The 26920-nt window shown below is 40.3% G+C and overlaps 2 protein-coding genes across 4 annotated transcripts in view; both read right to left on the bottom strand.

The window, feature by feature from the left end:
• LOC141697183 (TMV resistance protein N-like) overlaps window positions 1-26920 on the bottom strand; it is a 261701-nt gene that overhangs the window by 112949 nt on the left and 121832 nt on the right. The gene's annotated exons all lie outside the window — the stretch shown is intronic.
• On the bottom strand, window positions 18246-18752 carry LOC141696486 (uncharacterized). The gene has a single exon (XM_074500620.1). It carries the CDS (start codon window positions 18750-18752, stop codon window positions 18246-18248), a length of 507 nt encoding a protein of 168 aa, XP_074356721.1.

Raw genomic sequence — 26920 nt, forward strand, 5'->3', positions numbered from 1 at the left:
CTCAACTCTTGTTGAAACGACTTAAAGCTATGACAAATAAATTATGCACTAAACAAAGAAAGTATATAGGACGCGCCCTAAGTGGTAGACGCATCCACGCTAGTGGGAATACAGCAAAATTTGAATCGACTATGTTTAATTTGGGAAAAATTCAGTAAAACCCTAGAAACATGCAATCATGAATCAAAGAAGCAAAGTATGTTATTTTAATAGATACATACATATACATGTACTGATGTAATGAAGAACAGTTGTAAAAAGTGGAGGATACGAACAATTTTTAACTTATTATGGACGATTTTCTCGGTGAAATTAAGAAATAATGAAGGATCCACATACCCTGTGAGTTCGGGATTCGATTGAGCTAAGGAAATCGGGAAATGAGCGGAGAAATCGCCGGATTTTTGAACTTGAAATTTCTGCTTGAACGGTGGCGACGGCGGTTGTTGAGAGAGTAAAGTGATGATATGAATTTCATTTTAGGGTATTTATAGGAGAGGGTATGCTGACGTGGGCGACAGCTGTAACGCAACGGGTATTAAGCGAATGAAAAGACGCGTCCTCAACCAACGACGCGTCCTGTGTTTGTAAGCCAAATTTCGTTGCTTAGATTTTAAGGGTAAAAATTCCAACTTTGTTTTCAACTGCGTATGGAATTTGGGGGGTAGTTTTTATACCCAAAATTTGGTATTGGATCAATGCGGGTCAAGCGCGGGTTGATTAGAGTCAAACTCGGCGTTGCGTTGCAAAGGAGAAGATCAAGGAGCGCCCATAGAAGTAGGACGCACCCACTTTTCGTGGGAATGTTTATTAAAGATGATTCTGTGGTAAGGAGGTTTTGAAAGTACTTACCTGGTGTAGAACGCGTCCAGAGACATAGAATGCATCTACCATGGTGGAGGTACCTAGCAGTTGTGGTCCTTTAGCAATGAAAGTTGGAGCACACGCCCAGATGTTTAGGACGCGTCCTGTCTCTGTGAAATGTCATGAGAGGGAGTCATTGGAAGAACAATACAGGCTTCATGAAAGTCAGGACGCGCCCAATGTGTCAGGATACGTCCTATGTGTGGTAAATGCATTCTCAAGGGTGAGCTCAGGACAAAGCATGCATGGAATGGAGCAATGGAGGGTTATTTCTACTAACATATTTGTTGCAGGTACTCTTTGAAGAATTCCCTCCTTGAGACGGTCAAGGAGGGGGATGTCCATGAAAAGCTAGAAGGCCTCCAGGGGTATGCCTAATGATTGAAGGCCTCATCCTGTATTCAACGGGTGTCCTCGTTGGGGATGCGGGGTTAACTTTGGTGTGTGCTTCGGGAACTCTGTTCTTGTATTCAACGGGTGTCCTCATTGGAGAACTTTGGAGTCATCCTGCACTTTGCACCCAAGAGCTTGGGATCACCTGTCCTGCTATCTGGCGGCTTATCCTCATTCGGGGGACAGGGATGCGTCCGACATTTGGGGTGAACCGTGGCTATACCTGCGTCCGTAAATCAAGGGAGATAGCTGTAGCGGAGTGTTATCCTTGCGCAGGGAGATGCATTATTTATGAAGTCTTATGATTACGGATGAGCCTTGGGCCTTTGCGGTTGGGCCTTATAGTTGGACATTCCTAAAGCTAGCAGAAGACGGATTCTGGATGGACTTCTACCGGGCCTAGGAATAAGAAGTCTAAGCCCATTAGATTTCTTGTTCCCCAAGAACTACGTTAGGCTTGATCCCTATATAAAGGGTACATAGGCACATTGAGAGGGTAAGAAGTTGAGAGTTGATAAGGGAGCCACCACTTACTCCGATCAATCTCAGCCCAAAACAACCACAAACCACCATACACCGCTTGATTTTCCGGCTAAGAACCACCGTCATAGATCTTAATTCCGGCGAGAAACCTCAATCTTTGTTGTTACCAAATTCCTCCGTCAACAAGGATCAACCGATTTCAACGCATAAAAGCTAATTATAAGTTTTTTTCTCGATATCATCAATGGGAACTCGATGCAGTTTGTCGATGAACCATCTCCACTCTTCTTCGGATTCGTTAAGCAAGTTCGACCCAAAAACTTGTAGAGCTAATGAAAGCCCTCCAGCATGCTCAAGAATGTGTTTGGACAGTTCCAGAAATGTGCTTGATATTTTACCATCTCCGAATGCATGTTGGTTAAAAATTTTCCGCAACTCATCTTCATCCATTTTATTTACTTTGTATTTTACTTTTACTTTAATTCTATCCGGGAGATCTTCATTTCTCGTCGTTATTATAATCATGCTCCCCAAAGCAAATGATCCCTCTAAATATTCTAGTGGTTTTGGGTCGTCTAAATTGTCAATAACAACAAGGACTTTTTTAAGCAGTTGGTAAAAATGACTGCATTGCTCCGTTTCCTCATGAAACCAAAATGGAGTCCATCAAAAAACAGATCGCCAGAGAATTGAGGTGCAACACCCTAACCATTTCTCTTTAGGGTAGGAAAGTAGAAGTTTGTCTTGATTTATGCAATATTATACACTTTCACCAACTTGGACGTCTCGTAAATTATATAGTTTTCTGAATCACTTGGAGCGGTGCACACCAATTCACATGTACAAAATAATTATGCGAATTTTAGTTAGGAGTAGATATTTAGGTAAAATATTTATGAATGATCCAACCCTACGTATGTCAAGATCTATATATTTTAGTGATAAGACAAAATTTTACAAAAAAAATGCATTTATTTTGATTATTATTTTAACAATCAACCAATGGTTTGAACAATACTTGCCAGCAAGGGTTGGCTCAGTTGGTTAAAGAGGTGACAACTATCCTCTTGGTCATAGGTTTGAATCCCACGGGAGGATAATTTATGATTATGCCTTCTGAGTCAGAGTTTGTCGCTTAAATGCGATTTACCTTGGTTCACGTGGTTTGCAAGCTATTGCTTGAGCCCGTGGGGTTTATCCAGTGCGTAGCGGCTGCGCCTACAATAAAAAAATACTTGTAACTAGGGTTTAGTCTAATATTAATGTTTTAATTTTTTTTAAAATATTTATGAATGACACAACTGTACGGATGTTAAGATCTATATATTTTAATGATATTACAAAAATTTTTGAAAAAAATAAATTTATTTTTTTGTCATTTTAACAGTCAACCTGTGTTTTGACCAGTACTTGTACTAGTGTTTAATCTCATATTAATATTTCAATTTTTTAAAAATATTTATAAATTATCCAACTATATATATGTTAAGATCTATATAATTCAGTGATATGAAAAAAATTAGAAAAAAAATATATGTATTTGATTTGTTATTTTAATAATCAATCGGTGTTTTGACTAGTACTTGCACTAGTGTTTAGTCTCATATTAATATTTCAATTTTCTAAAAAATATTTATGAATGATCCAACCGTACGGATGTTAAGATCTACATATTTTAGCGATATGAAAAAAATAAAAAAAATAAATATATGTGGTTTGTTATTTTAACAGTCAACCGGTGTTTTGACATGTACTTGTAAGTAGTGTTTAGCCTCGTATTAATGTTTTGATTTTTTTTAAAATATTTATAAATGATCCAACCGTACATATGTTAAGATCTATATAATTTAGTGATATGACAAAATTTTTAGAAAAAAATAAATTTATTTTGTTTTGTTATTTTGACAATCAACCAATTGTTTGAACAATACTTGTAACTAGTGTTTAGTCTCATATTAATAATTTAATTTCTTTTAAAAATATTTTTGAATGATCCAACCATACGGATGTTAATATCTATATATTTTAGTGGTATGACAAAATTTTTAGAAAAAAATAAAAATATTTGGTTTGTTATTTTATTAGCCATCCAGTGTTTTAACCATAATTTTTCACTATACCTCGGCTCGGCTCAACTCGACTCGGTTTAATGGAGAAAGCTCGTGTTCGGCTCGTGTTCGGCTCAATTCGACTCGGCTCGTGTTTGGCTCAATTCGACTCGGCTCGATTTTTTCGATAAAAGCTCGTGTCCGACTTGTTAGTTAACAAGCTCGAGCTCGAACACGATTTTCTGTTCATTAAGAAAGTTCGTGTAATATCCCGTAATTTTTAGAATAATAATAATAATAGGATATTGAAAAAAAGGGATTAAAATTTGATTAAGATTAGGATATAAAATTTAAATTAGACTAATGAACCTAAAATTTGGATCAGATTCTAATATGGATAACTTGTAGGTTAAGATATAGGGTTTTGTATCATTATAAATACAGCATATTCGTATTTCTCATTTTTAATTTTAAAATTCGTAGGGTTCTTCTCACCATAAATCAGTAGTCTTGTAAAATTCGTAGTAAATTCATCGTAAGTCAGAATTTAGTGAACCTGGACATTTCGGAAAGATATTTTCATTCTCTACAACTTTCGTGTTTCGTGTTTTCCAAGAAAACGTCATTTAGAGGGTCGAAAAGAGTAAATTCAGATGTGACCAGTATTTGAGGTAAGTTTTCGATCGATCTTACTAGTTTTTCAAAATTATGTATTATGCATGTATATTTGATTATCAAAATATGGGTTAAGTGATGATATATTTGAAAGTGATGTGTGCTATAGTATACGTATTGTTGTATATGTGTTGTGTCGAGACGATAATTTTAGATCTCTGATTATGCCATGGTTTATGAAAATATCGAATAAGAACTTAGGACCGTAGTCACCGGATTGTAGTGACAGTTTTCTGAAATTTAGGACCGTTATCACCGGGTTCTAGTGATCGTGGCATGGATTAAGGATTTTGAATTATTGTTGTTTATGTGGTATGTGTATTGTGTGTATTGAATAAGAATAAGAATAATAATATGTATCGAAAGTGTTTGTATCATATATCGTATCGTATCGAATATTGTAATTTGTTATATGTGTTCATGTTACCTGGCCTGCTAGTTAGTTCGATTGGTCTCTTGCTGGGCTGTATAGCTCATTCTTACAATTTCAGGTTTCGCCTAAAAGTTCGAGTTGGATAGCATTGGAGTTCGAGGATCTTAGTATTGGAGTAGATTGACTTTTGGACTTCCGTTAGCTGCGCTTTCGAAATAGTACCTTTGTAATTGAATTTTCGATAAATAGATTGTATATTGTATTAGTTTTGATTTAGATTTAATAGTCCGGAAGTGCGGGCTGTTACAGTTGGTATCAGAGCAGGCTGTCTTTCAGAATGTGTTAGGTATGTGGCTAGTACATTCCCTAGGATTCGATCTTGTGGACCATAGTTAAGTTTTGACCTATAAGATATTAGAGGGCGTAGACATAGAGGAGTGTTGTGAATTTGGGGACCAAATTTTTTTTAAGGAGGGTAGTATGTAATATCCCGTAATTTTTAGAATAATAATAATAATAGGATATTGAAAAAGAAGGGATTAAAATTTGATTAAGATTAAGATTTAAAATTTAAATTAGACTAATGAGCCTAAAATTTGGATCAGATTCTAATATGGATAACTTGTAGGTTAAGATATAGAGTTTTGTATCATTATAAATAAACCATATTCGTCTTCCTCGTTTTTAATATTAAAATTCATAGGGCTCTTCACAGCATAAATCAATAGTCTTGTAAAATTCGTAGTAAATTCATCAAAAGTCAGAATTTAGTGATCCTGGACGTTTCGGAAAGGTCTTTTCGTTCTCTACAACTTTCGTGTTTCGTGTTTTCCAAGAAAACGTCATTTAGATGGTCGAAAAGAGTAAATTCAGATCTGATCAGTATTTGAGGTAAGTTTTTGATCGATCTTACTAGTGTTTTCAAAATTGTGTATTATGCGTGTATATTTGATTATCAAAATATGGGCTAAGTGATGATATATTTGAAAGTGTTGTGTGTTATAGTATACGTATTGTTGTATATGTGTTGTGTCGAGACGATAATTTTGGATCTCTGATTATGCCATGATTTGTGAAAATATTGAATAAGAACTAAGGACCGTAGTCACCAGATTGTAGTGACAGTTTTCAGAAAATTTAGGACCGTTATCGCTGGGTTGTAGTGATCGTGGCATATATTAAGGATTTTGAATTATTGTTGTTTATGTGGTATGTATATTGGGTGTATCGAATAAGAATAAGAACAATAATATGTATCGAAAGTGTTTGTATCGTATATCGTATCGTATCGAATATCGTATTTTGTTATAATTCGGCTCCCCAAGCTGTAGAAGCAGATTGTAATAGATTTGAGCGAGTACCCTCAGGTGATAGAAGGAGCTCCATTGCTCCCATTGCCATGGATTGTGCGTGCAATTAAAAAACCAACGCGCAACCACTACACAAAGTATCATAGAGGCTCCTTTATGCCTCTCTCCAATGAGGTAAAGGTTTTTTTTTACATTGTATATTTTGTCTTTAATAGACAGTAGGTACACACATTAGTGACTCTTTTCAATGATTTAATGCTGAATTTTTTGGGTTGTTTTCTATGAATAGATATAACATGGACGCCATATGCAGGGATGGTGTGCCCCAGGCCAGGAGACCTCAATTTAGTGAGAGATATCACGCCCCTGTTTTGCTACAATTTTGTGGAGCATCACATGCCACATCTTTGTAGCAAACAGTTTCTAGTATTCATATCTTACGATGTCAACTCTATCACATGGTTGCCCTACGAAATTCCATTCAAGCAACGGAAAGGTGGTCTTCCACAAAAGTACCAAACTTTCCACAAGAAACAAATCGAAGAATGGAATGCTAGAAAGCCTGCTGAGGCTTATATGACAGCAATCAAAAGAAATGAATGTGAGTATTCTTGGTTTATTCAAGTTTATTTTTCATAAATAAAAAAACATCTACTGGCTTTTCTTAATATCTTGTTGCAGCTTCTGAACGTAGCACTGAGCGGGAGGTCACTGAGGATTTTGTATCAGAGATAGGTGAGTAAAGAAACAGTTTTTAATTTTATATAAAATGAATGAAAGCGGTAATGACTTTGGATGTTCAACTTACGTATTATACACCTCCTATTACAGAGAACATAAATGATCGTGATCACGACGATGAGAAGGATGAGTGGGAATCAGCGCATAGCACTGAGGGTGAGGACATTGAGGATTTTGACTACCATTTTGAATCAGAGAGAGGTTAGTAAAGAAACAGTTTCTTATACACACCTCCATTTGCAGAGAACTTTCGTCATTTATCTAATGCATAACCTGTATCTCTAGTTTTTGCAACTGTTATACATTAACATACACTTTTAGTTTAAATTATTATTTTCACAGATCGTACAAACACGTTCAACCCTGGTAAACCTAGACTCTTAAGTTTAGGAGCCATGAAAAATTATTTTTCTAAGTTTAGACTCTCCACTCTTTTGCCCAATTTCGTCAACAATAAAAGGCTACTTTCAGAGACAGAAGGAAGAGAAGCAAGTGTGTCTGCTTCAGGTCCTGTTGTGGAAGAGAACTGTGGAAATAACAAGCGAAAGAAGAAAACCAAATGAGTAAAAGACCTTATAAATGTTTGCTTCTTATGAATTATTCCATACCATTTGACTTTGGCACGAAGTTCAGATGAACCAAGATTGTGCACAGTACCTTGTAAATATTATTTTGCTTCTACAGTTTTACATGGAATATTGATTTTGCCTGTGAAAGAAACATATTGTATTTTGTCATTCTAAATGCTACAAAGATCTATGGTACGCCAACAAAAATCGAAATATATAGTAAGTGGATCACGAAAATTGAAATTTGAAAACATAAAAATGACGTCGTTAAGTTTCGGTTACTAAAAACTGCTCTGTCCAGTTCTTTGAAATTATAAATAGCTTTAAACATAAAATGAGAACAATTAGCATAAATGATACCCCAACCCAAAACAATACGAAAAAACAAACAAAAAAGAAGAATGGACATAACTACATTTATTGATTCTTGTTTACCTGAACTGAATGACTCCGGTTTATCAAACAAGTACAATTCAGGGTTCACCGACTTCTAAAGAGACAGCCAGTTGTCACATTCCGAAAGTTTCAAGCGTTTAGAAGGGTAGCTTCTTTGTTCTTCTACATTCACAGTGGTGTTACTGCTGCTAAGAGACAACCAGTTTTTGTTACTTTTCAAGTCGTTGTCTGAGAGGTTGCTTCTTTGTTCTTCTATATTGACAGTGGTGCTACTGCTGCCAAGAAGTAACCACTCCTTGTTACTTTCAAGTCGTCATCTGAGGGGTTACTTCTTTCAGAAGAAGAAGAGGGAAGAAGAAGCTATTCAAAATATATGTGATGGTGTGTGTATAGGTGTGTAGCAGTCAAATGTTTTTCAACCCCTAAAACCCTCTTTTTGGGGCCTTTTATAGGTCCCAAGATTTAGGGTTTTTGGGGTTTGTACCTCTTCATCCTGGCCTTTGATCATTCTTGGTTGGTGATTGGTTGGACGGTTCAGATGGACTGTGTGGTTAGGTGTCCTTTCTCCATCAGAGTTGTCTTGGGATATTTACCCATGAATGGATGGGATGCAATTGTTCCATTTTGGGTAACATGAGACAGTTGACTCTTTTGTCCTGTGCCACGTGGCACTGGGGACCACACCGGCTTGGGCCTGGGGTGTTATCTCTTTTGGGCCTCTGTTATTTTATCTGGGCCTGGTTACTTCTGGCCTATCATTTGCCTCCCACTCCCTTATGCGGGTTTTCCCGGATGGGCGAGTAGTTGTCTTGGAAAAATTTCCACTCCTTTGATTTGTCCCCTGACCCCGGGATGTCGTTGGGTACAAGTCCCCGGGGTTGTGTTTGGGTAGGCCCTTTGGTTCTTGGCCCTTGGAAAAATTTTGTCATTTTTACTTGGATTTGTGGCCCCTAACCCCGAGATGTTGTTGGGTACAAGTCCCCGGGGTTGTGTTTGGGTAGGCCTTTTGGTTCCTGGCACTTGGAAAATTTTTGTCATTTTTCCTTTAATTTATGGCCCCTAACCCCGGGGTGTTGTTGGGTACAAGTCCCCGGCGTTGTGTTTGGGTAGGCCTTTTAGTTCTTGGCACTTGGAAAATTTTTGTCATTTTTCCTTTGATTTGTGGCCCCTAAGCCCGGGGTGTTGTTGGGTACAAGTCCCCGGGGTTGTGTTTGGGTAGGCCTTTTAGTTCTTGGCACTTGGAATTTTTTTTTCATTTTTCCTTTGATTTGTGGCCCCTAACCCCGGGGTGTTGTTGAGTACAAGTCCCCGGGTTGTGTTTGGGTAGGCCTTTTGGTTCTTGGCCCTTGGAAATTTTTTGTCATTTTTCCTTTTATTTGTGGCCCATAACCCCGGGGTGTTGTTGGGTACAAGTCCCCGGGGTTGTGTTTGGGTAGGCCTGGGTGCAGATGTGACAGGTGGGTAGTACTTTAGCGCTTTTCCCGGAGTGTCAGGCGGCGGTTGAGCTTCTTGTACGAATATATGTGTAAGTATATGTATGTATACGAAACGTTGCAGTTTTCCCCTCCTTTTTCTCCTCAAAAGTCGTGCCTATTAAATAATTACAGCGATGTAATCATTTACTGGAGCGGTTATTTTCTGGACGCTCAGGATTGTGCCACGTGTCTTCATTCAACGGACCGGATTGCGAGGTAGTTGAGTGAGTTACCTCTCCATTTGTGCCTATAAATACTGTACTTGTCTCATTTCTTTTCACTTTACGTAACTGCAAACACGAAAACTCTCTGCAATTTTTCTCCAAGTCGAATTTGGGAGCTTTTTCTTTGAAGCCGCCTTATTTCTCCTGCTTTCTTGTAAGTTTCCGAACTTGTCTTCATTCTATTCTTTGTTTATTCGTGATTGTTTAATGAATACTTGTAGTCTGAGTTTTTAGAATGCATGCGTGCCCAAGTATCTGAATCAGTTTATTTTGTTGTGTCGAGTTTTAGTGAGTCAAACATGTTGTTTGTTGTTTAGATTTATAGCTTTTGTTTGCAAAGAAACAGTTGAAGGTTGTAGTGAATCTGGGTTTGTGTTTTGGTATGTGCATATGTGCGAATAAGGGTTTTAATCTATGCAAAACTGGGTTTGTTCTTTGCTTTTATTACTGTTCATAGCATGTGTTATAGGCGCGTATGTATGTATGTATAGGTTGTATGATGTACTTTGGTGTTTTAATTTTGCGGTTAACTGTTTCTGAGTAGCTTTTGTGTTTCTTTCTTTTTCTTTTTCTTCCGAAATGGCATAGAGTAACACCCCCAAATCTGGGGTCGGGGATCCGGGTTGTCACGAGTTCCATTACCCTTAATAACACCCAATCTTAATAAACAATCAACTACTCTGTACTGTGACCCCACAATAAACACACACACCACAAGTTATAGTCTCAGAGATGAATATCCAAAAATAACCCAAGTAATTTTATTCCACAATTATAAACCATTACACCTTAAAAGGGTTTCTGAATAAATTTACATTTCCTTTGCCATTATTACAATTCATAAATATACATAAGTTTGGTACATCAATAGTTGAAAACCTAGCCTATTGGTAGATCCTACCTCAGCTATAGCGGCATCAACACCTACAGGAAACTGCGGAACATTTCTTATCCGCTAGCGAATTGGAAGCTTGGTCCTGTTCATCTTTTCTATCTGTTGTTGTGTGATGAAAGAAGAAAGCAAGGGTGAGCAACAAGCCCACCGAAATAATATGTATAATAATCAACAATATATGAGCATTCTCATAGTACTCATGAAAGTCTTGGTCAAAAAGAAATGAACCAAGTTGATATCTTAACGCGACCAAGTCGCAAAATATTCAGTATATATGTATATATACTTTCCAAAATCTTTGAATCCTCTTCCATGCATAATATACATAGAGTTCCAGTTTATAACTGTAAAAAAAAATATCGTTGCAAGGTGATCTCATATATCTAACCTTGTCTCAATGTTTTTCTGAAAATCTTTGTCATGCATAAGATAATCATTAACCAGATATAAGTTTGAAAAGATGAAGTTACAAAATACTCCAATATACTTATATCTTTTCCAAATACTACTTGAACTACCACCGTTCAAGTTATAATCAGTTTCAAAAGTTCATCACATAGATGAGATTACAAGATAAGATTTGAATAGATTCAATCTTTGAAATATCATTATAAAGAATGAAGTTACGAGATACTTCATTAAGTCCCGATATATATATACACCTATATATATATACATTTCATACACTCCTTGAAAACCTCTGTTATGAAAATTATAAACAGAGTTGCAATATCCAATGAATTTGGAAAGGAGAAAACCTTGGCATAAACTTGATATCTTGCTGATCAGGCAAAGATATCAATAAGTAACCTTTTCTACTAGTAGATGGACGAATTCCCCACTGGTCATCACCCTGGTCGCAATAGGACCTTATGCTGGACTGCCACTCAGTCACTTACGCATTTGATGGACTCCCACTGAGCCACTTACACTATCATGGACGCCCACTGAGCCCATGTTGCTTATGCCGACTCAATAGAAGGACTTACTTCCCGAACGTTGGGTAAGTAATCAATTCATTTATCAAAACAGCAACCTAGTTGCGAATATAAAAATACACCACTGAGCCGGATCCCCCAGGTTTGGAGCGAGTATTTAAATCCCCTTCGAAAGGAAGATCTTAAATATAAGAATGAATTTTGGGATCCGCTCTAACTTTTAAAAATCACTTTGAAGACTCGAAAACATTTTTAAGAATGTTTGGAGTAACGCTGATTTAATGAAATAAATCAGTCCCGAAATATTAGAAAATATCTGAATATTATTATTTAAATAATATTCCCATAAGGATAATCTTTATAAAAATAATTGAAGTAGAAGTTTTTACAACTCATACTTGAAATGGGTATTAAATAACCAAAGAAATACTTATACGAAAGTATTGTCTTTATTTGAATAATCGAAAATAAGTTTGATTATCGAAACATTATTCTTTAATAAAATAAAGAATATTATTAAATAATAAGCGGAGTCATAATCCCTCGAATGAATATTATAAAAAATATTCATTAAATAAAAAAAAGGAGTCATAAATCCTCAAATGAATATGCAAATAATATTCATTAATAAAATAAACGGAGTCATAAGTCCTCGAATGAATATTCAAATAATATTCAATTATTTAAAAATAAAGTTATCGAATAAACCTTATTCGATTAATAGTTTTGAAAACTATAACCATATATATATAAATATATATATATATAAAATCTACTCGGGAACATCGACTCCCGGTTTTAGAAAATGTTTTCACCTTTGGGTCCCTATACTAAGGGTATACACAACTACTGCTTATCTCTAGCATATGTATTATGCAACTTATAAGCAATTGAATCAACAGATATATATCAAGATTACGAAACAAGCATGCATATATACCATATCAACATGCTCCAATATATTGCAAGAATTGCTAATTAACCAACATGCATCTATCACAAGATAATGCATATACATATATACATCACAACAACAGTATAACGGGTAGAAAACTTGCCTGAGCGACTGGGGGTGATAAAAGGCTTGGGATGAGTCTGGCAACCTATAAACAACATATAAGTTGCAATTAAACCAAAGTCGCTTAAGAATCTATACTTTAACCAATCTAGACTCTAACGCTCGCTTTGCGCTTAACGATTCACTTAAGTCGCTCGAGTACCCTCGGCTCCACCATTTTTAATAAATTAACCATTAAGAGTTTTAAGGTGATTCTTTCGCGAGTGTCTTACCAACTGCCTAATACACCTTACATAAATTTTTCATACTACAATTAGTCATTTAAGGTCTTTAACCAATGTTTCAAAGTAAGGCGAGGGGGTAATGGTTCGTTCGCGAAACGCCGTTACTTAAAACGGTCGTTTCTCCTAAACCGTACATCGGAATCAAACGAACCACATATCAAAACGAAGCTCATAACATGAACTATCTAAACATGGCAATGGTCAAAACCTAACAGTGAGTTCAAGGGTCCTGATATTAAGAACAAAAGCAGTCTAAAGTAAATCGGACATTACGACGGCTATGTTTACGTGATTTCCCAATTTTAAACCAATCCAAATCAACCACCAATCAATCCCAATTCATTCATACAACCAACATCCATCCAAAACACACTACAACAGCCCCAACACCTCAAGTTCTTCCAATTTTATGTTATTCTCATCATGAATTTAAACTATACTTAATTTCTTTAACAAATCAACAAGATTCAACATTCATTACACTACAACTCCAACCCAAACTCTAAACAAACAAGCATCATGCTTCACACATACTATATCAATCATAACCATTCCTAAATACTCAAAACTAAAGCTAGGGTTTGGAGTTTATACCTTCTTGAAGCTTCTTAACACAACACAAGAGCTTTGAATGCCTAAAGAACCTTGATCCTTGCTTGTATAACCTTAAACTTTCATAAAATTCAAGAAAACTAAAGTTATTTTTTTGAAAGTTACTATTCACCATCTTCTTCCTTGAATTATTGGAAGAGATTGTGAAGGAATTTGAAGCTTAAACTCATGGGATAGCTATATCTATGCATAAGGAGTACTAGATAATTATCTTACCAATTAAGGAAGCTTGGAACTTGAATTTTGAAATTCTTCTTCTTGAAAATGGGGAAAAGCCGAGAGCAAGCTTGGAAGAAAGAGAGATTTTTGTGTTTTTGATTTGTTTAGCTTAGCTTGGTTGGTTTTGTTTTGATTTTGGTTAATTACCTTATTAACCTTGTATTTGTGTGGTTATAAACCAACCAAACCTCCTCCTTCCCTATGTCATGCTTGCATCACCTTATTGTGTCATCATCTCTTACTTGCCCTCTTCTCATTGGTTGGATGACCTCATCATCCCTAACCTCCTTGATTAACTCCTAATTGTTTGCCTAATGACCGCTGATCTGTTATACGGTTCGCTTAACTTTCGTTCTCGTTTCTCGTTTGAGGGATCATACCCGGGATCTTACTACTTGGGTTTCCTTAACCTTTCTCAATACATTGTATTCCTTTTATGATCCTCTCTTATAATCCTTTAATTTAAATCCTTCTTATCCTGTTACCTTATACTCTATTCTTTCTGTATCTAGTGGATTTCCGGGAAAATCAAAGTGTTCAGAATTGGATTCTGACGATCTTTACATACACTTATATACCATATAGAGTACTAATAAAATCTCAGAATATCCATAAAAGAACTGCTATATAGTGTGTTATGAAAAGTTTTCTTATTCAGCATAGTCTGCAAAATCACTATTCATAAGGGTTTCAAAAATTCCAAAAATTGGGGTTATTACACATAGACTCCGGGGTTATATGGTTAGGAGGGGTAGAAGGAAAACATTAGATAACCTGAAACGTAGACCTGACCGTCCCCACTTTGGATTTCCCGAACATTCTTCGAGTGACTCTTCCCCGGAACCAGAAAATATGCCTCCCCGTCGCCAAGCTGTAGTTGAGGAGTTGCCTACCTTCCTATTAAACCCCGGGCAGACTTTGGGTAGGAGAGACGGGTCCTGGGTAGACATAGATCATTACTTTGTTCAGACCCGTGAGAATAGTCCTCCCCACGATTATTACTTCAGGGACCTTACTACTGCTTACCGGCCCGGGGGCATAGAGCCTTATGACGGGGCCCGTATGGATCAGTTTTTTTATAATGCTCCCGGTACTAGGTATGTTCCAGCTCCCCGTCATCCCGACCTCTCCGAGTATACTTTTAAGCAGATGGATGATCTGGTAAAGGCCGTTTTTCATTTCGGGGATGATATGGAATGGAGGTGGCTCGGGCCTCACGAGAGGGTTTATCACCGTTCTGCTGGCGGTTGGGTAGGAATTCCTCTAGAGCATCTACGTAGTATGAGTCCCAACCTTCATCAATTCACCAAGTCTCTGTGTCGCGATGTCTACGGGATACCTTTCACCCAGCTGGCCCCGAATTCTGTTAAGTGGGTTTCTTGGTTCCTTGCCTGCTGTCATGTAAAGAAGTATCTCCCTACGTTTAAACTTTTCCACTACCTTTTTAAGATTAAGAAGTCCACCTTGCCTCCCCTTTTTGAGTTTACCTTTAATATAGATGGTTGTGGGCTCCCTTCCGATGCCAAAAAAGCTCCCGTCTTTATGTTGAACTCGCTCCGGGGCTGGCACCAGGAGTTCATCTTCGTCCGGGGCTGGAACCTGAAGTTTATGCCTTTATACAAAACTGTTTTGAAAAATAACAGGTTCCCATCCGAGCGACTCGGTGGAGATGCCCTGGTGAAGATGTATGACTTTGTGGTTGCTCTTGGTGCCCAGTGGACCCGAGATACCTTTTTAGATAATCAAACATTGTTTAACGTTGGCTACAAGTGTTTTACTTTAGTAGTTTTTTCCTAGTACTTTTCTTGATATATATCTCTGCCTTATTCCTTTTTATAACTGTTGTTCCTTGTGCAGGCCTTCCCTTCCTTAATCCTTTCCATTACGCTATATCGCAACAATTCAAAGATTTGGCCGGAAGGTTCAAGAAGATTGGTGGCGCCGTTCAATTGGACTTGGGGAAGAAAGTAGCCGGTGGAGGTAGTGGTTCTCAGACCCGGGATGCTGGTTCCTCGGGAAATAGTGTAAGGCAAAGTGCCCCGGTAGTTGCTACACATATTGTCCCGGAGCCTGAGGAGGTTGAGGTGGTTGAGCTGGAAGAGGTGGAGGTTGGATCGATGAATCCTCGTAAGAGGAAGGCTGTGGCAGAGGATGCTGGTGGTTCCGGGACTCCCCAGCGTAGGAGGGTTTCTGGATCGGGTCCTTCTGAGGAGGAGAGCCAGAAGTTGGTGGAGGAGGATGCGCTGAAGAACCTCTTGGCCCGGATGACCTTGGATGATCGCCGGAATGAAATGTTTGACAACTATGCCACCCCTGTTGACTTCGATTGCTATACTGCGGAGGATTTGGATACCTTCCTTGATCATCTTATCCGGGATATTTCAGAGGTAAGACTGTTCCCTTATCATTTTCTATCCTATCCTTGCATTAGTACTTAGTCGTTTATTTTCAGGTCAATGCTCGGATCAGCGGCTGCTCTACCATTCTTCACAATTTCCGTATAAGGGAGGCCAAGAATAAGGACGCGGTGAAGGAGCTAACTAAGGAGAAGGAAAACTTCACCAAGTACCGGGAGGTGAAGAAAAAGGAGTCTCGAGAACATAAGAAGGCTGTTGCTGAGGCGGTGAAGTCTCGAGAGGCTGCGGAGCAGTTGGTTGGGTCCCTCCGGGCGGAGGTGGAGAACTTAAAGAAAGAGCTTGCTTCTAGGCCCCGGGAAGAGGAGGTCCTTGAGTCCTTCCGGGGTACTCCAACTTACTACGAGGAGCTTAACAACAAGATCTTTGAGAAGGTCAACATCTGCTGGGACATTGCTTCTGCTTATCTGGCTGAGAATCCGGGTGGTGACATGGACGGGTTCATAGAGCTGTACCTGGCAGAGGAGCTCCGTCGTGAAGAGGCCAAAGCCGCTGAAGCGGGTACTTCCGGGGCACAGCCGCCTCCGCCTCCCGAAGCGGGCCGCGAGAAGACTCCTCCTCCTCCCGAGAACTGAAGAATGAAGACTCAGGCCTTGTTCCTTGTAATTTGTTTTTCATAGCTTGCTGTTATTTCAGACTTAGCCCTTGTGGCTTTTAGACTTTGTTATTTGGATTTGTCCCGGGGCTTGGTTTTCCTCAGGAATGCATGTAAATATATTTCCCTTTCGTATTTGGTTTTGTTTTCTTGCATCAAAATTTTTCTAAGTACACGTGGTTCGTGTTGGGGTCCCTGGGCAGGTGGTTTTTAAAATTTTAACTGAATAACATTTTCTAAGTACACATGGTTTGTGTAATGGTCCCCGGCTGGGGTTTTAAAATTTTAACTGAATAAAATTTTTTAAGTACACATGGTTTGTGTAATGGTCCCCGGGAAGGGGTTTTAAAAGTACACATGGTTTGTGTAATGGTCCCCGGGAAGGGGTTTTAAAATTTTAACTGAATAAAATTTTCTAAGTACACATGGTTTGTGTAATGGTCCCCGGGAAGGGGTTTTAAAATTTTAACTGAATAAAATATTTTAAGTACACATGGTTTGTGTAATCGTCCCCGGGAAGGGGTTTTAAAATTTTAACTGAATAAAATTTTCTAAGTACGCATGGTTTGTGTAATGGTCCCCGGGAAGGGTTTTTAAAATTTTAACTAAATAAAATTTTCTAAGTAATATAGCGACAGTGATCGAATGATAGTAGAATAATCTTGAGCTATGAGGTGCTCAATGTGGAGTTTCCATTTAAATCATATTAAAGCAAAAATACATTCCGGGGAAAACGTTGAAAATTACATCAAGCTGTTATAACCTAAGGGTAGAGGAGATCCCGGAATGTGCACCCTACCTTTATTGGTAGAATTTCCTTAGGCGGGCTCTGTGCCAAGTGTTTGGGACTTCGGTTCCCCTGAGGTAGCTTAGCTTGTAAGTTCCTGGTCAGAGCACTTCTTTAACCCTATAGGGGCCTTCCCAGTTGGGTTGAAGTTTCCCTTGATTGGTTGGGTCCGAGGCCTCGGTGTGTCGGAGTACCAAGTCTCCCGCTTCGTACTCTCTGATTTTTGCCTTCTTCCCAAAGTAGAGTTTTGTCTTTTCTTTGTCGCCTTCCATCCTTTTTACCGCCTTGTCTCTTACCTCATCTAGGAGCTCCAGGTTGGTCTTAAGTCCCTCAATATTTGAGATCTCGTCAAAGTTGATGACCCTGTGGGAAGGGGACCCGGTTTCGATTGGTATGCGGGCTTTGGTACCGTATGCAAGCTTGAAGGGGGTCTCATTCGTTCCCGTTCTGGGGGTGGTTCTGTAGGACCACAGGACTTTTGGAAGCTCATCAGGCCAAGTTTTCTTGGACTCTTCTAGTCTTTTTTCCAGGCCCCGAAGTACGGTTCTGTTAGTTACTTCGACCTGTCCATTCCCCTGAGGGTGCGCAACCGATGCTCTTTTGTGCTTGATTCCGAGCTCTTTCAGATATGCCTCAAATTCGGACCCGACGAACTGCGGGCCATTGTCGGAGATGAGAACTACAGGGATCCCGAACCTCATGACGATTGCATCCATAAACTTGATACAATCTTGTTGATTGATTGTCCTCATGGCCTTGGCTTCTACCCACTTTGTCATGTAATCAATGGCTACCAGGACGTAGCGGAGGTCACCTTTTACTCGGGGAAAGGGGCCCATGATATCTACACCCCAAACAGCAAATGTGACTGGAGATAATACCGATGCTGGCAGGCTGGGGCTTTTCCTGGGAACATTTCTGAATTTCTGGCACTAGGGGCATTTCTTAACATAAGCGATGGAGTCGGAGTGGACTGTGGGCCAGTAATATCCTTGTCTGATGACTTTGTAAGCTAGAGCTTTGGCCGCCAGGTGGTCTCCGCAGATGCCTTCATGAACTTCTCGGAGGCAATAATTGGCCTCATCTGGGTCCACACATTTCAGGGTGGGTGCTGAAAAGGTTCTTCTGTATAACTGACCATCTTCCAGGAAGAAATGAGCAGCTTTGTGCTTTAAGTACCTGACCTTGTTCTGGTCTTCCGAGAGCGTCCCATCTCTTAAGTAAGCTATGTAGGGAGTCATCCAATTGTCTGGGCTCCCGATGCACAGGACCTCAGCTCGCTCTGTGCTGGGTACTTTGAGTTCTTCGAAGTACACTGAACTGGCGAGGTCCGAAGTATTTTGCATGAGCTTGGACAGCTCATCTGCTTTGGAGTTCTCTTCTCTGTCGATCTGAAGTATGGTGACGTCGGGTGTGGCTTCTAGGATACTCCGTACCATTTCCTGGTATTATGCTAATGTTGGATCTTTCGCGATATATTCTCCGCTGGTTTGCTTGACCACGATCTGAGAATCACTGTAAACGGTCATCTTTGAAATACCAAGAGATTTTACCAATTTGAGTCCGGAGATGAGTGCCTCATATTCAGCCTGGTTATTCGTTGCCTTGAAAGCAAAAGTTATTGCCTGTTGAATGGTGAAGTCCTCTGGGCTGATGAGGATGAGGCCCGCTTCGGACCTTTCGGCCGTGGATGATCCATCAACATAGAGCTTCTAGAATTCCGTTCCCGGGTTGTTTCCTTTCAGGGTTATCTCTTGGGGGGAGGGTAGTTGCCACTCCGGGAAGGTATATTCCATGACGAATTCGGTTAAGGCCTGGGCCTTTATCGCCGTGCATGGCACAAACTTGTCCAATGGCCCAGTTAACCAGCCTTCCAGAGGCATCTGGCTTGTGGATGATCTTCCTGATCTGTTGATCTGTGACCACTCTGATCTCTCGGCTTTGGAAGTATTGCCTCAGCTTCCTGCTGGAGTGTACAAGGGCCAAGGCAAATTTTTCCAAGTTTGGGTACCGAGTCTCGACGTCCTTGAGGACTTGGCTGACATAGTAGATGGGGATCTGCATTCCTCCTTCCTCTCGGACCAGTGCCGCAGAGACAGCCTTGAGGCCAGCGGTGATGTAGAGGGATAAAGGCTCTCCGGGCTTGGTTTTTGATATCACCGGGGGGTTCATCAGATGTCTCTTGATTTCTTCGAAAGCTGTGTGGCATTCTGGGGTCCAATCCACTAACTTCTTGTTGCGGGCACCTTTTAGCAACTCGAAGAATGGAAGACATCTTTCCGCCAGCTTCGGGATGAACCTGGGCAGGGCCGCTAGGCATCCCGCCAGCTTCTAGATGTCTTTCTGAGTGTGAGGTATCTTTATTTCTATTATGGCGTTGATTTTCTCCGGGTTTGCTTCTATTCCCCTTTCACTGACCAAGAACCCCAGGAATTTACCTGAAGGTACTCCGTATGCACATTTCTCTGGGTTCAGCTTCATGTTGTATCTCCTCAGGTTGTCAAAACACTCCTCGAGGTCTTTTATGTTATCTGGGACTGTGAGTGACTTAGAGATCATGTCGTCTACATAAGATTCCATATTCCTCCCCAGCTGGCTTTTGAAAATAGTGTTCATCATTTTCTGGTAGGTGGCTCCGGCATTGATGAGCCCGAAAGGCATCATGACGAAGGCATAGACTACCCTATGAGTGATGAAGGCTGTTTTGGCGATGTCTTCGGGGTTCATGCGGACCTGTTTGTATCCTGAAAAGGCATCCATAAAGCTGAGCATGGTGTGGCCCGACGTTGCATCGATCAGCTGGTCAATGTTTGGGAGGGGATATGAATCTTTGGGACATGCAGCGTTGAGGCTCGTGTAGTCGACACACATTCTCCACTTTCCATTCGGTTTCTTGACTAGCACCACATTGGCGAGCCAGTTGGGATACTTGATTTCGCAGATGATGTCGGCCCTGAGTAGCTTCTCTATTTCTTCGTCTATTGCTTGTTGTCGTTCGGGGGCAAAGTTTCTCCTTTTCTGTTTGATCGGTTTTTTCCTCGGGTCTACATCCAGACTGTGCATTGCCACGGACTGATCGATCCCCGACATATCTTCCGGTGCCCATGCGAATACATCCGCATATGCCTTTAACAGCGAGATGAGTTCTTCCTGGAAGGATGTCTCTAGGCCTTTTCCAATTTTCAACTTCCGGGTGGGGTTCCCGGGGTCCAATTTTATTTCCACCGTCTAGGCAGCAGGTTCTACCTTGGTTTTCTCTCTTATTTCGATAAACTTTTGAATCCGGGTGTCGGCGTTGGTTACGCTATATCCCGAATCCACTATCATATTGACGTCCAACTTTAGCCTTGTGCCGAAATATTCACGATGCTTCTTGCGGCTTTGGCCTTTGGGTAAGGCCATTGCCTTCTTTTTATTTTCTAGATCAGTTTCGACCATGACCAGCGCCTGTCCGTAGCATTTTCCCGGGGTGGGAAACTTCAGCTTCAAGTGAATTGTAGACGGGATGGCTCGAAGCTTGGTGAGTGTGGGTCTTCCCAGAATCATGTTATAAGAGGATGCAGCACTTATCACGTAGAACTTCATGATATAAGACCATGGGGAGGTATATTACCCCACGTATCGGGATCATATTGTTCCCGAATCCATAGAGAGGGTCTTTGAGGCATGGATCCATGCGGATGTGTCCCAACTTCATCATGTTAAGGGTATGCTCGAAAACAATGTTAGCTGAGGAACCATTATCAACCAAAATTCTTTGTACCTCATTGTCGGCGATGTCGAGAGTCACGACCAGGGCTTGGTTGTGCTCGAGGTCCAGGCCTTCATAATCGGCATTGGAGAAATACATGAGCTCATCTTCAGCAGGATGGATCATCAGGACATCATTGCCCTCATCCGGACTCTGGGGTGGGGAGGAGGTTCCTTCGAAGATCATGTTGACCACATGTTTCCCGCCACCAGAGGGCTTATCTCTGTCATCAAGTCTTCTTTGTAGGTACTGGTTCATGTTGCCCTTTTTGATCTGATCTTCAATGAACATTTTGAAAGAGAAGCAGTTCTCCGTGGTGTGTCCATGATCTTCGTGATACCCGCAATGTTTGTCTCGGGCCCTGTTCCCGGGGGTGCCAACAACGGCTTCGGGGGGTAATAAAAGGGCTTTCCCTTGACTTCTCTCAAGATGTTGGCCCGGGGCCAGTTGAGTGGAGTCCATTTGGGCTCTGGTTTTGGCTCCCTTTTGGGCTTGGGCTTCCTTTCAATCTTCTGTGGTTTGGAGTAGTCGTCCCGGGGTGGGGTCCCCCGGGATTGCTGCACATAATTGGTTTGTCTGTCTGTCCTGTGTCTCTTTTCTTTTCCGTAGGCGCGACGGTGTTCCGGGGACTCATCATCATTCCGGATCCGCCTGTTCATCTTCATCGAGGTGAGAAAGTCATTTTCTTTGATAAACTTTGAAGCCATCACATAAGCCGAGGCGAGGCTTTGGGGCTCCCTATGGATTAGGTCCTTCACGTAGCCTTCACACAAAACCGGGTGGAGATTACGCCGGAAAATATTCACGGCTTCCTTTTTCTCAAGGTTGGAGAGCTGGTTGACTAATTCTTGAAACCTTTTGATGAATTCGGGCAGAGTTTCTCTACTTCTTTGTTGAATGGTTTCCAAGTGGCACATCTGGAGCTCGTTCATACGGTTCGCCCTGAACCTCTTGAGAAATATATCCCGGAAGTCCTTCCAAGAGTCGATGCTCCGGGAGGAGATTCAACTGAACCATTTCTGTGCCCCTCCCTTTAGTGTTGAAGCGAAGAAATGACATTTGGTGAGGTCATTGTAATCATATATGTTTGAGATCTGTTCAAAGTAGTTGAGATGTTCTTCAGGGTCGGCAAGCCCGTCAAAAGAGTCGAAGTTGAAGTGCTTGAGTGTTGGCTCCCTGGGGGTGGATTCCAGCTTTCTGGTGAAGGGCGTGGCCGCCGCCCCGACTTCCACATCTCCTTCCACCTTTCTTTTGAGATCCCGGAGAACCCGAGCCATTTGCTCCTGCTTAGATTCCTTTTTGGGTTCGGAATCCGAGGAGACATGGATCCGGCGTGCCTTCTTCTTTAGTTTGGCTTCCTCCTCTTGGACTCTCTTTTCAATGTTGGCTTTGGCCTTGGCCTCTTCCTCCTTTCGGATGCGGTCCCGGAGCGTGGCCCTCCTGATCTCGTCTCGGGCGTCCTCTGACGGCCTCTTAGTTTTGCCAATTCGATCCAAGATTGAGCCCCTGGATTCTTCCGAGTGCTCTTCCTAGTCTTCAGGACGGGTTTCAGGAGCCTTGTTCTTTTCATTACACAAGTCCATAGCCGCTTGAATCTGCTCTGGGGTCATATTTCCCCAAGGGTTTGTAGAGGTTTCAGCATACTTATGGGCTGCTTTCTCTATGGTTAACCTCTGGTCTCCGGGCTGAAGCTGAGATGAAGCACGAGCTGTGGGGGGGGGGGCTCTTCATCTATATCTTCCATCTCGCCGTCCCTAGGCGGGGAAACGGTGGGCTGAATGGTTTCGGAGATCGAGGTTTTGCTTTTTCTCGTGGTCAATAGTTTCAGAACAGATTATGGGTGATGGTACCATGATGTGTGACTGTTCTGGAGGAAAAAATAAGAAAAGTAAGCTGTAAAGAGAATGAGGGTTTTTGTTCTTACCGGAGAGAGGGTTTCTTAGGTTTTGTAGCTGTGTAATGTAGCTAGAGATGACACCACACCACCGGAGGTTCGAGCCCCTCCTTCTAGTGCCAATGATAACTCGGTTTCTTCCCAAGTCTTCTCCCTTCTCACACGCGCTGGGACCCGACTTCTGTAGCGGTTGGAGTGTGGTTAACCTGCTAAGTAGGGGTCTCTGCAAAACAGAACCGGAGGGGGGGTTGTATCCCGCGGCAACTCCGGTGTGAGAATAAGAAATGGGCTTTCTCGAAGAAGAGGAAGAAGAAGAAGAAGAAGAAGAAGAAGAAGAAGAGGGAAGAAGGAGCTATTCAAAATATATGTGATGGTGTGTGTATAGGTGTGTAGAAGTCAAATGTTTTTCAACCCCTAAAACCCTCTTTTTGGGGCCTTTTATAGGTCCCAATATTTAGGATTTTTGGGGTTTGTACCTCTTCATCCTGGCCTTTGATCATTCTTGGTTGGTGATTGGTTGGACGGTTCAGATGGACTGTGTGGTCAGGTGTCCTTTCTCCATCAGAGTTGTCTTGAGATATTTACCCATGCACGGCTGGGATGTAATTGTTCCATTTTGGGTAACATGAGACTGTTGACTCTTTTATCCTGTGCCACGTGGCACCGGGGACCACCCCGGCTTGGGCCTGGGGTGTTATCTCTTTTGGGCCTCTGTTCTTTTATCCGGGAGCATTGGCAGACTTCTTAGGTTAATACAGCCCCCGAGATTTAAAGTTACAAGACACGGTAATCTAGTGAAGTCGGGTGCTGTAATTAAATTTGGAGAATATGACATGTCTAGAGTCTTTAACTTTTTAAAAACCTGTAAAATTGAGGGTAATTAATTCTCAAATACTAGATATACATACTCAACACCTACATTTTTTGCTCCCCCATCATTCTCATATTGCTGAAAGGCAACTCAATAACCAGTTTTTGCGGGTAAAAATTAGAAGGTAAACATTCCAGAGGACAATGCACCCAGTGGAACCATCTCAAATCTTCAAAGGTTTGTTCAAAGCTTCCGGTGAGAATTACATTGTTCAGGTACAAAAATCTTAATTACATTGAAAAAGTGCTACAGAGTTTCTTAGAGATCTTAGAGTTTCTTATCAGAAGATGATGATAGTGAAGATTCTGCCACTTCTGTTACATTGCCTACTGCAAACTCTGATGAAAATGATAACACTGGTGATGCTGCTACAAATCTAGATGTTGATGCAGCTGGTCCATCTGGACATGCACCTCAACAAGTTCCATCCAAAGCTGATTTAGTCAGGAAGTTTGTTAGAGGGGAAGCACCAGTTCCTTAGAGTGAGACTACAAGAGGAAAAGAGTGGATAAATGACTGGAATAATGTTGAATTTGTCCCTACTGCAGTTTTTCTTTCTCAACATTTGACAAAGGCTGGTGAGATGTTTGCCAATGATGATTTCAAGACACATCTTCGAGTTACAGCACTGAGTACAAGGCACCTTCAAGGTCAACACTCAGCAACTCATGACCAGCTGGACAAAATTCAAAATAAATTGCAAGAGGAAGCTGAGAAGATCAAAATAGAGACGCAGAGGTTTTTCAAGCCTAACTTTGATCGTTTAGCAAATATTGAAAAGTCTCAAGAGAAGCAGCAAGCTCAAATTTCTGATCTTTTGCAAGATCAAGCTGCTCAACAATTTCAGCTTAATGAAATTCAAAATTCTGTGGAATTGCTTATCTCCCTGCTTCTTCCTGATGATGCCAAAAAGGGGGAGAAAGTAATTAAGTCCAAATGCAAGTCTACTAAATCACAGAAGAACAAAGATGATGAAAATGAAGATCAGGGAAACTCTGAAAAGGGTTGAGGTCAAAGACAAGGCAAAGGCTTTTCATTACTGAAAGATAGAACTACAAGTCAAAGACTAAGTTCTGATGCTGGCAAGATATCAAGTTTAGGTAAACAAGTTCTAATCAATCCTGAAGATCTTGATGAAGAGATCTCAAAGAAGCTGTTTCTTAAAGAAAATCCAGGGATGAATCTTAAAATGCTGGAAGAAGAAGAAGCTAGACTGAAAGCTGAAATTGATAAATCAAAATCTAAGTCTAAAGCTTCTGCGACAGAAAAGAAACCTCCACAGGCTAAAGGCATTGTGATTAAAGAAAGAACAATTTCTGAGGCATCTAAAGCCAAGTCACAAGTGGAGTATGATCCAAAGTTTAAGGGCAAAGGTAAAATTGATGAACCTGTAAGGGTTTACATGCCAACTATGGATCTGAAAGCAAAAGATGATGAAGATGAATTGACTTTGAGGAAAAATAAAGATTCTCAAACAACCTCTGACAGAGCTCAAGTTGTTCAAAATCAGGATTTGGTAACTTCTGATTTGACAAAGAAGCAAGCAACCTCTGACACAGCTCAAGTTGGCTTGTCATCAGGAGATAAGGGAATAACCTCTGACATTGCTCATGTTAAACCTTCAACTACTCTACCAGGATTTACCCAAGAAAAACAATCTGCTCAAACTCTGATGAGTATAACAAGAGGTTTTCAGAGTAGATTGCTTTTAGGAATGGAGGCCAAAGATAAAACTGGTTTGGGAAATACTGATGAAAGAAGAGTAAGCAACACAACTCTAGATCCTACATCTCTGTCTGAACCAGGAATAGGTACAACTCCTGAAAGATTGGATCCATTGGAGTATGTACAGATGGTTTACCACTCTGCATTGAAAGAACAAGTAATGTTATATTTCATGACAGATGGGAGGGTATTCCAGATTAGGAAAGATGCTATTAACTTGAAGTACTATGAAGAATTGGAACATGTACTATATTTGCTTCAAGTTAAGAACAAATCCACAGATGATGCTACCAGATTCTTAAGGTCTAATATTGAGAGACAGAGGAAACTTTACAGGATAAAGACTGATAGATCGTACTATCCTAAGTACAGAGCTCATGATGGAAAGATTGTTGAAATGAAGCCTAACAATGCAAAGATTGTTACTACTTTTCTGGGTTATAGGGCTGTTGAATTCAACATAAAATCAGATAAAACTTATTATATCAGACTTGATAAGGATATAAGAAAGGCAAAGATCAATGATCTCAGAGCTGCTATCTTTCAGATAAGTGAAGATACAACTGAGCTAAAAGAAGCCAAAAGGAGGATGTTGGATGAACTTGCATATGCTGAGAGATGTCTTTTGAAGAATTATCTCAGGACAACTCCTGGTATTAAAGAGATCAAATAATGAAGCCAAGTCAGAAACTACAATTGCTTAAATTCTGATGTGTATACAGACTGAAGCTGTTATCAGAAGTTAAAGATGGTAAAGCTAAAAGGACTATAAGTTGTAGTTATCTAGTCAAATTCTCATGCATTTGTACTTAATGTTTTTGACATCATCAAATATCTATTGAACTTGTATATTATGCTAATTTACAAGTTGGGGGAGATTGTTAGATATATTTGAGATGTCATGTCTTATGTGTTTCATGTTTAGTTTTTCAGATCTTAACAAACAGGAAATATCAGTAATTACTGAAATCAGCACTTACTGGAAGTCAGAACTTAAGGATATCAGTACTTAAATTATCAAGAGATAATTATCAGAAGATGGATATCAGAACTTAAGTGCGGGAGGACGAGCAGATAAGGAAAGGCTGATTGAAAGGAAAGAAGATCAAGACTAAATAAAAAAGAGATATACATGAAGAAGATTTCTATTGAAAATAGAAGACTTAGAAGAAAAGATATCTGATTGATATATTTTAGGAAGCAGAATTAAATTCCGTATCAATTAGAACTTATCTTGTAACTGTGTACTATATAAACACAGACATAGGGTTTATACTATATGTGTTATCATAATCGAGAATATCATTCATTGTAACCCTAGCAGCTCTTGTGATATTTGTTCATCACTGAGAGAGGACAGTTTCAT

Source organism: Apium graveolens, chromosome 11 (genome assembly GCF_009905375.1).
Source record: "Apium graveolens cultivar Ventura chromosome 11, ASM990537v1, whole genome shotgun sequence".
NCBI lineage: Eukaryota > Viridiplantae > Streptophyta > Magnoliopsida > Apiales > Apiaceae > Apium > Apium graveolens.

Excerpts from the sequence above, each read along its gene's own strand:
- LOC141696486 (XM_074500620.1), bottom strand. The coding sequence starts at position 18,752 with ATGGTACGGAGTATCCTAGAAGCCACACCCGACGTCACCATACTTCAG.